This window comes from Penaeus vannamei, unplaced genomic scaffold (genome assembly GCF_042767895.1).
Source record: "Penaeus vannamei isolate JL-2024 unplaced genomic scaffold, ASM4276789v1 unanchor819, whole genome shotgun sequence".
NCBI lineage: Eukaryota > Metazoa > Arthropoda > Malacostraca > Decapoda > Penaeidae > Penaeus > Penaeus vannamei.
The window spans coordinates 1-10,169 of record NW_027213823.1 but is presented as its reverse complement, the minus strand read 5'-3'; the positions used below and the strand labels follow the sequence as shown (position 1 = coordinate 10,169).

The window sequence follows — 10,169 nt, the reverse complement described above, 5'->3', positions numbered from 1 at the left end:
AATTCCTGAAAGGCCGATCCCATTCACCAGGCTCCCTTGTTTTCATGAATGAACGTGAAGGTCCCTCCGAAAACACAAGGAAACACGTCGAGACAAGAGAGACAGTACGCACTTGCTCCCTCGCCTCCTAGGACCGCGTCTCAGTTTTAAAAGGAATTCCAAGGGTGAACTGCCTTAGGGAGAGCAGGGAGGGATGGCCGAGGCGACGAGTAAAGATAATGTGGCAGCGGAAGAGAAGGAGGAGAGTGAAGGTGAATATATATCGGTTCCTTATTTGAAAAAATGGGTTTTATTTGCATATTTTAGTTTCGTCGACGTTTTTGGTCGGGTTTTGGAGCTTGTCAGTTGTTTTTTGTTTCTTTTGTGGTTGTTTCAAGTGCTGTCGAGAAGGGATATGAATTAATCTCCCTTTTTGTTTCTTGCATTCTAATTTATGTCTGTGCTAAATAAACAAAGGAATTAGAGAGCTGGTCGTTGATGTAAAATTTTATAGATGAGGAAGAAAATGTAATTTTATTCATTTACAATGTCGGTGGTTCATACTTGTTAAAACTGAAGCCTGTGTGTGCATGTGAAGCCAAGATTTATCATATTGAATAAATTTGGAGTGAAGGTAAAATTTTCCAGGACCTTGCGGTATCTCTTTCAAAGGGAAGTTTTCCTTTTCTTAAAATGTTATTATTGGCGGTGTTCTGTCTAAATTACATGAATTTCAAGCACGACCAGGTATATTGAGTCAGTGTCAAGCAGTTGCAGGGGCCTCTGTGCCTTTGGTGGTCCAGCAAAGGACAACAACCTTTCACCATGGATATTTGGGCAAGATAGTGCTTTTAGTGGTGTTCTTATGGGAATTTTAGGGTGAATTGCTACAAGGGTCTGCAAGCTCAGGCGTCCTATATATTCTTGAGGAGCTTTGTTGACCTTTGACGGAGTACCAAAGGCTAGGAGGCTACTTGTGGTTAAAATAAACAAAAAAATTTCTGTGATGAAATTATTATTGTGGTATGAGTATGATTATGGTTGTTGAATATACATGCAGAATGAGGTAAGTATTACAGATGAGTGAATTTTGAGGCATTTTTCTTTCATTGTTGTCAAAAAATGAAAATGAGGAAGGGTACTTATGCAGATTAAGGCTTCACAGAGATAAAGAAATATTGATGTAACATTTATGAAGAGAACATTCAGATAACCACTTTGATTTAGAAAATAATGTGTGTAATAACTTTTAAGAATGGTGTTGTGGTTATGGCGGGAGGAAATTTGTCAAATATAGAAGTGGATATAGCTGTATCATTAAGAACAAAGAAGTTGAAGGAAAATAAATTCCAGTTTTTGACAGGCTCTACATAATAGTGGTGACTATGATCAGAGCATGATACATGAATTCCTCAACATTTGATCTATCTGGTGCAGTCCTAATCTGAATAATTACTTGTGAAGTTAACTAAATTGTATGAAGTGAATAAAACAGTTGAAAATGGGACATGCTTTTCATCATTATGATCATAACTATAGTGTGTACAGTTTTTGAATTTATTGCACTTGTCAGAGCAGTGACATAAGGAGGCTATGGCTGCTTATTATATTTATTGGTCTATTTATGTTACTGCGTCTTTGTACAAGACTGTAGTGTTTTAGCATTTTTTTTCTTTTAGACAAGGAATTTTTAATATGTTTATTTTATTTGTACTTTTTCTGATATGATCAAAAAGTAACATTTAGATTTAGGAGAGAATAGATATTATTAAAAGTAAAATCTGGTTGAGTTTTTTTTATGTCTGTCTAAAACCATTTTAACCCCCCAAAATTATAAAAGATGAATAGATTTTATCAAAAATGTTTTATCAAAGCCTTATTGTAAGGATATACAGACAGAGATTGGATAACATTAGAGACATCTAAACTAGACGTATGCTTCTCGACAAAAAGGGTAACAAAGATGACTGCTAACTGACCGATACCTAAAATCAGATTACAGTTGATACCAGATATGAGCAGGCTTGCATTTATCATCTTTTCTATATTTCAGCAGAAAAAGAGAGCCCACAACAAACCCCAGTTCCACCCCAGAAGAGAGATGACGAAGAAGAACTTGAATGCGCAGTCTGTCTCCAGAAATGTGTACATCCCGTGCGCCTGCCTTGTTCACACATATTTTGTTTCCTGTGTGTAAAGGTAAGATTATTTTGTTGTTTTGTTTTTGTTATTTTACTATTATTATTGTTGTTATATATTTTTTATTGCTATTTTATATAGATTTTTTTATTGTTATTGTTATGATATATTTCTTATTATTATATCATTACTATTATTATTATTCAGTAACATTTTGTATTCAATTTCCTCTCACTCCCTTTGTTGATGAAATTGACTGAACTTTTCATTTATGAAGGTAGGAAAAATAATTATTTCCTTTTATATTATATCATTTACTGATTTATTGCCTTCCTTCTAGGGTGTGGCAAACCAAAGCAAGCGGTGTGCAATGTGTAGGCAAGAGATCCCGGCCGATTTCCTCGACCACCCAACTCTGCTCTCCTCCATAGAGGCGGAGAAGGAAGAGGTCCTGCCGGGAGGCTACCAGTGGTTTTATGAAGGACGAAATGGTACGTTTTGAAAGAACTTTCTCTCTGTTTCTCTCGTAGTCTTTTTTTCTTTTCAGCTCTTTTTTTTTCTCTTTTTCTTCTTTTGTTCTCTCAATCCATCCATCCCTCCCTCTCTTCCCTTCTCTCCCCTTCTCTCCCCTTGTCTCCCTCCATCTCTCCCTGTCTCTCTCCTTCTCTCTCCTTCTCTCTCCTCTCTCCTTCTCTCTCCTTCTCTCTCCTTCTCTCCCTCCCTCCCTCCCTCCCTCCCTCCCTCCCTCCCTCCCTCCCTCCCTCCCTCCCTCCCTCCCTCCCTCCCTCCCTCCCTCCCTCTCTCTCTCTTTCTCTCCCTTTCCACCCTGTCTTCCTTCCCTCCTTTCTTCCTGTCTTCCTCTCTGCTCGAAAAGCAGATATGCTGTCTTTTAATTTGTTAGGTAGAAACATGATATTTAATTTCTTTGGTTTTTAGAGGATTGTTCTCTTTATGTAGTATGGTTTTTGATTGCATATTATAATTTGCGATTTTCAGTTACTCTCTGATTATATTATAGCTTCAGTTTTGCCCCTCTAGTATTAGCATTTATATCAATGCTCTCCCTGTATAAGCTCGCATACTTTCGTAATCATAAGTTTCATATTCATAAGTTTCACAGTCACATACATGCTTGCATACACAATTATGCATGAAATGACACACTTGCTTATACATGTCGACATGGACGTGCACACACACAGATGCGTATACATTATATACAGTGTATATCCTTCATATGCGGAATTCTGAGCCTGTTAGTTTGTCATTAATATTTGTAGACGGTAAAGCAGAATGCAGGCAGGATTTTTTTTTTTTTTTCTGTTTGCTCTTTTTCCTATAATTTAATGAGTGATCCATAATGACATTTGAAAGATATCTATGGGAAGATTGCATTGTTGTACTCTGTCATAGATTTAAAGATACCCTAGGACTCCGGTAGTGTCTTCATTTCTCTATGAATTGCCTTAGCTGCTATTCTGATTAGCGTCATTATAGAGATATACATTATGCCTATATTTTAAAAATATGTTAGGGAATATTTTTGTATGGAAAGTTACTTCTCATTCCACATCTAAGTAAAAAAAGAGAAAGAAAAAGGAAAAAAGAAAAGAAAAATGGAATGCGTTGTGCCAGTAAAGGAATTTAAACCATTATAAAACATGAAAAGTCATACACAAGTATTATAAAATCATATACATTATATTCTATAGTTTGTATGGATTCTCAAGAACAATTGTCTTTGCACAGGGAAATATTTGTTTGTGGAAAGGGGCGTCCGGGGAATTTTCACTAAGTATAACAAATGACGTGTTGGCTGTCTTGTATTATTGTTATTATTACCATTTCCTTATGGAGTGATTGTTGATATTGTTTTTTTATGCTTTGGATGATTATGATATGTATTCCTGTGTGTGTGTGTGTGTGTGTGTGTGTGTGTGTGTGTGTGTGTGTGTGCATGCGAGTGAGTGTGTGTGTGTGTGTACATGTGTGTGTGTGCGTGCATGTGTGTGTGTGCGTGCATGTGTGTGTGTGCGTGCATGTGAGTGTGTGCGTGCATGTGTGTGTGCGTGCATGTGTGTGCGTGAGTGCATGTGTGTGCGTGTGTGCATGTGTTTTGCGTGTGTGCAGTGTGTGCGTGCGTGCATGTGTGTGCGTGCGTGCATGTGTGTGCGTGCGTGCATGTGTGTGCGTGCGTGCATGTGTGTGCGTGCGTGCATGTGTGTGTGTGATGTGCGTGTGTGTGTGCGTGTGTGATGTGCGTGTGTGATGTGCGTGTGTGATGTGCGTGTGTGATGTGTGTGTGTGTGTGTGTGTTTGTGTGTGTGTGTTTGTGTGTGTGTGTGTGTGTGTGTGTGTGTGTATGTGTGTGTGTGTGTGTGTGTGTGTGTGTGTTTATGTATTTATGTATGTATGTTTGTATGTATGTATATTTGTATGTATATATTTGCATGTATGTATATTTGTATGTATGTATATTTGTATGTATGTATGTATATTTGTATGTATGTATGTATGCAGCTATATAGGTAGGTAGGTATAGGTTTTATGTATATTAGTGTATTTGCACCCTTATGCATGTGTTAGTGAGGTAATTTTGAGACATCTGGTAATTATTTGATTCTTTTCTGATCCCCCCCCCCCCTTTACTTGCCTATCCCTTAATTTCTCACATGTGTCCCCTAATGGTGTATGAAATAAAATCTCCAAAATAAAGGAGCTGCAATTTGTGAGTGCAAGTGCCAGCTCGAAGTAGCTCATGCAGAGCCCCAAAGTAAACTGAGAGTGTGCCTGCTGTCCCGCAGGGTGGTGGCGCTATGATGAACGCACAAATACTGATATAGAGGAGGCTTATGCGCAAGGGGAAACGTCGCTCACCCTCCTCATAGCTGGGTACAACTATGACATTGACCTAACCAACATGAAACAAGCCCGTGCAGACTGTCCCGGCCTGCGCAGACGCATCAAGCGGGATGTGGTGTCCTCCTCGGCCAAGGGCACAGCGGGTCTATCGACCAAGCTGTTCAGGGGCCAGGGCGGGCGTGGACGTAGCAGGGGTCGCAAGAGGAAAAGTGATGACAAAGATTAGATCATATGAAACCACACTGGCTTTAGCATACCCTGACAAGGAGTAAATAGATGACAGATAAGTAGAAGTTCACAAAGGAAAAAAGAAAATAAGGAAAACTAAGAAAGAAAAGCCATCGTGGTTTATGATGTTCTTATTTTAAGGTTGAATATATGTATGTGTATCTTAAGGAATTTTTTTGTTTATTATATTTTTAAGAAAAAAAGTGAAGAATTTAATAGTTTTAGCATATATATTGGAGATCAGTAATCTAACACTTTTAATGAAAATCAGATGCAGTGAATTGCATTCATTTTATTTATGTGTGGACACCTACAGTAAGACCAGATTTGATATGCATTAGAAGTAAAAACAGATAAGCACAGTGGATTAGATTTTTACTGGTTTGCTGTAACCTCATAAAAGTTCATATTCTGTCATTGCAATGTGTAAACCTCAATAAAGTAAAAATCTTTCTGCTCTTTTTATGATCATTTGATATTAGCAGACATGTTTGATTAGTCCACACATTCACCCAGTGATTTTGCCGTAGAAATTGTAGAATAACTAAAATTTCAACCTAGAAGTTTCAAAGTACTAGTCTATAGAGTTATAAAATGGCCAAATTTTAACCCATAAGCTTTCAAATAATGGTAATAAACAGCTGAATTGTCAATATAGAATTCAACTATTTTGGTGCATCTTTTTTTTCGTGTCTGGTTTTCTGTTTGCCCGAGAGATTGAAGAACATTTTCGTATGTATTGATAGAATGTACAAATACCCGAAGGAGCTAACTTGCAAAATACTTAAATTGCCAGCTTCTTTAATCCTTTGTGCTGAGATGGCAGGACTCACATGCCATGTCCTCTGTGATATTAGTTTATTAATTGTGTTTTTACATAATGGCTCCACAAGTACTTAGTCATGAAGGATTTGATTACTGGCCCTACTTACCTCACCCGTATACCCCTTTCCTTGATTTTCAGAAATATTCTTTTTTGTTTTCTTTTGCTATTAGTATTTTCACGATCATAATCACATTGTTAATTATATTAATAATGGCAATATTTATGTTAATAGCATTAGAAAAGACAACTGTATTTTTCCCTGATAATTTATGGAATGGGGGAATATGGGTAGGTCAGATTGGGCTAATTATTGACTCCTTGGTGGCTGTTTGCAACAAAATTTACACCCAAGGGAACTGCAGCGGACATTACGTGTACAAAGGGTTAATGATAAAGAATTTTGTGTATGTATATTTTTCTATTGATGATTTTTATTTTTACTAGGTACATTTAAGTTTTAGTTCAGTTGTTCTTGTTTACTTAAGTCTTGTTTTACCCAAGTTTGATTTTGCTGTAGCATTTAAAGGTAAATTTTTTTATTATTCTGGCAAATAATGCTTAAGGTAAAGGTATGTTTCACCTTTTATCTTGCTTTTCTTTTAAATATGAAATTTATTATCTAAGATTTATGATTATTTTTTTATATAAACCTGTTTATAACAAGAAAATTTCGTAAAGGATGTATAGAAAGACAAAGAAATTTTATTGATGTGATTTGTAAATAAGAAGTGATATATACTAATGTTGCATTTCATTGGATTTTCAAAAAGACAGAATAAAAAGGAATCTTGCGCTTACATCGGCGTTGGATTGTGTAATAAGGTAGTCGACCAATGCATTCATTTCAGTATAAGCATCTTGTGGCCTTATGATGTAATTTCAGCTAAGATAGGCACGGCATTGCCTTTCCCCCCCTCCTAGTTACATCTAAGAAATTGACCTGTGTATATTTATATAAGTTGTCATATATATATTTTTTTTCTTTAGAGGTTAGTGAATATATTTGTTGTTATTTTCTCTCTCCAGTGTTGGGAAGATATTGATATAATGCTCATGAGTTGAGAAAAATGTAAGCCGGGAAGATGAATAATTTACTGTTAAAGGAGAGAGGAAGGAAGACAATACGTAGAAATAAGGGAATCGGAGAGTGTAATTTGATGCAGCTTTCGTTTATGTTAAATGAATAAAACGAGTTTCTGTTGAGACGTTTCAGAAATTTTGATTCAGATTTTTCTTTTTATCCTTTGTTTAGGTATAGTCTGAGAACTTTTGATTATCGAAGGAGAAAAAATAAAACACAATTTTGCAAAGGATGGTTAATAAATGCTTAGTTTTTTTTTTTTCTTTTTATTTATATAATTTTTAAAAGAAAAATAGTGGTGACATCGTATAGTCTGCAACAATTAGAAGAAAGACATACAAGGTATTTTGATACTAGAGGCTACATTATATACAAAATAACAGGAGATAAATTTATTTTTTATTGAATTAGGCATTTATGCCCTACAATATGCAACAAATTAAAGTAATGCCAACAAAAGGCACTTCAAATTCAGTAAGATCGATAAGGTATGATAACTGCAAAGCGTGTGTAACTGACAAGTAATTTTCCATAAACTATTTACAAGATTTGTTCTTTCCATTACGGTATGAAAATATTGCACCCCACACATTTTCTCCATTATTTATGTAAACGTCAAGGGGCCCTCTTTTTGTCTTTTTGTTATTGTCATTTTTGACGTTCCTTATTTGCATTAGATATATTACATATGCGTACTTGTTATTAATGATGAGGAAATTGATAGAATATATATTGTAAATATATTAATGATAGCATTATGTTAGAGAAGGATTTTAACAATTATGACAATATTTACATGGCCTGTTCATACTACATACTATAAAATGGCCTCTTCGTACTACATACTATAAAAACATTTGAATATATTTCTTATGATTCTAACCCTTTTTTATCATCCAAAAGGGTCGTAAAAACATCGTTGAATGCTTATACAAGTCTCCTAACAATTTGTTTTTGATGAACATTTGTACTTATTCAAACAGAACGAAAGAGGAATGAGAGTATAGTTTGATATTTATGATAAGTGTATGTGTGTCCAGCGAGATTGATCATGACGTAGATTTTTTTTGTGCGAAAGATTAGCTTTTATTTTTTATTTTTTTTGGCACATGCAAATCTTTTTTTTTTCTTTTTCTGTATTCATTGTGTCACAGATGCCTTAGTTCAGTGCTTTTGTATGCCACATTATTGATTTTACTATTATTGTTAATGTTATTGTAAATTAATTATTGTTATTGTTATTATTGTCATTACTATTATTATTATTATTATTATTATTATTATTATTATTATTATTATTATTATTATTATTATTATTATTATTATTATTATTAATATTATTATTATTATTATTAATATTATTATTATTATTATTAATATTATTATTATTATTATTATTGATGTTGTTTTTGCCATTATTCTTTATTATATACTTTTATTATTAGTGGTAGCGTTTATTAGATAGTTCACACTCTTCTATCTTATAACTTTAGAAAATAGGGCCTAGCCCCCCCCCTCCCCTCCCCCGTGTCTGCTTCCGGCTGACGCCCTCCCTTAACCCCCCCCCCCCCCCCCCCCCCCGCAACCCGCTGAGCCTCGTGTCCCCGCAGGCTGGTGGCAGTACGACGAGCGCACGAGCCACGAGCTGGAGGCGGCGTACGGCAGCGGCCAGCGCGCGTGCGAGGTCCTGGTGGCGGGCTTCCTCTACATCATCGACTTCGACCGCATGATCCAGCTGCGGCGCAACGACCCGAGCCGCCGGCGCCGCATCAAGCGCGACCTGAGCTCCATCCCGAAGAAGGGCGTGGCCGGGATCAAGCTGCCGAGCCAGCTGGAGGCGGAGCTGTCGGCGCTGCACTCGGCCGCCGACGCCGCCCCGACGCCCGACCTGGACCACGGCGGCGACGTCGGCGACCACATCCACTCCTCCATGAACAACAACGACCTGTGTCCGCCCACGCCCACCGCCCCCAGCAACACGCCGCAGACGCCGCACACGCCCAGCGCCGCCAGTAGCAGCAGCGGCTCGCCGGACACGACGGAGCACGCCCTCGCCTCCGAAGCACACCACCACCACTACCACTACCTGCCTCACCACCACCACCACCTCCACTACCACCAGCTCCACATCCCGCACCACCTCGTCCACAACCTCAACTCCTACAACGACCACAACATCCTGGAGCACAGCATCCACGCCCACCCCCTCCACCACCAGCCCGGCCAGCACCACCACCATCACCACCACCCTCCGCCCCCGCCCCCGCCGCCCCCCCCCCCGCCCATCCCACCGGCGCCCCAGCAGCCCCTCCCTCAACCCCAGCCGCCCACGCAGAGCCGGTCGCCGCCCTCGCCGCCCGCGGAGACGCAGCCCGACGCCCCGCAGTCCCCGGTGGGCTCGAGTCCCCCCGCGGCGGCGCCCCTGGGGCTGGACGCCGCGCTCTACCCCATGGAGCGGCTGTCCCTGGCGACGGAGGCGGCCGAGTTCTACCCGCTGGACTCGACGGAGGACTCGGCCGAGGAGACGGAGCAGTACCACCTCACGCTGTCCTCGGAGGACGAGCAGCTCTGAGGGCGACCTCACCAAAGGACGGACCTGTGATTTTCATAAACATTTTTTTAGTTATTTGTATGAGCGACTGAGCGTACATGTATAGTATTTTCTTTTCTTTCTTTTTTTTTTTGCCTGTAATAAAGTGTGAATCTGATCTGAACAACATTTTTATTACCTTGTGGAACAATTTTTTTTATTTTGTTTAGATGAATCCAATTTTGAAATATATTCCAACCCAAAATCCGAATCTGTTGTTACACAATCCTCAGTGTCAAACTCATAATCAATTGTATACATTAAAATAAATATTCCTAAAAAAAAAAATTCTGTGATTCTTTAAAAAATATAGACCAAAAAACCCACAACGCGAACCAAGAGAAAATGGACCAAAACGCGCCCAAGATTGACCAGCAAGCAGGTGTTAAAAAATGCATTTCCTAATTTCATGTCGTGAGCGAAAGATTGATTTTCACTTCAACTCGTGCAGCGACTCGAAACCT

At 38.7% G+C, this 10,169-nt stretch overlaps 1 protein-coding gene across 2 annotated transcripts; it reads left to right on the top strand.

The window, feature by feature from the left end:
• On the top strand, positions 1 to 9,993 carry LOC113825966 (E3 ubiquitin-protein ligase RNF146-B). Of its 2 annotated transcripts, none has more exons than XM_027378838.2 (4): positions 1 to 251; positions 2,036 to 2,178; positions 2,459 to 2,609; positions 8,726 to 9,993. In XM_027378838.2, exons 1-4 carry the CDS (start codon positions 194 to 196, stop codon positions 9,685 to 9,687), a joined length of 1,314 nt encoding a protein of 437 aa, XP_027234639.2. In that variant the 5' UTR covers positions 1 to 193; the 3' UTR covers positions 9,688 to 9,993. The 2 variants fall into 2 exon arrangements, with proteins under 2 accessions (XP_027234639.2, XP_027234638.2); XM_027378837.2 differs by having other exon boundaries at positions 2 to 251; positions 2,033 to 2,178.
• Positions 9,994 to 10,169: the final 176 nt, after the last annotated feature.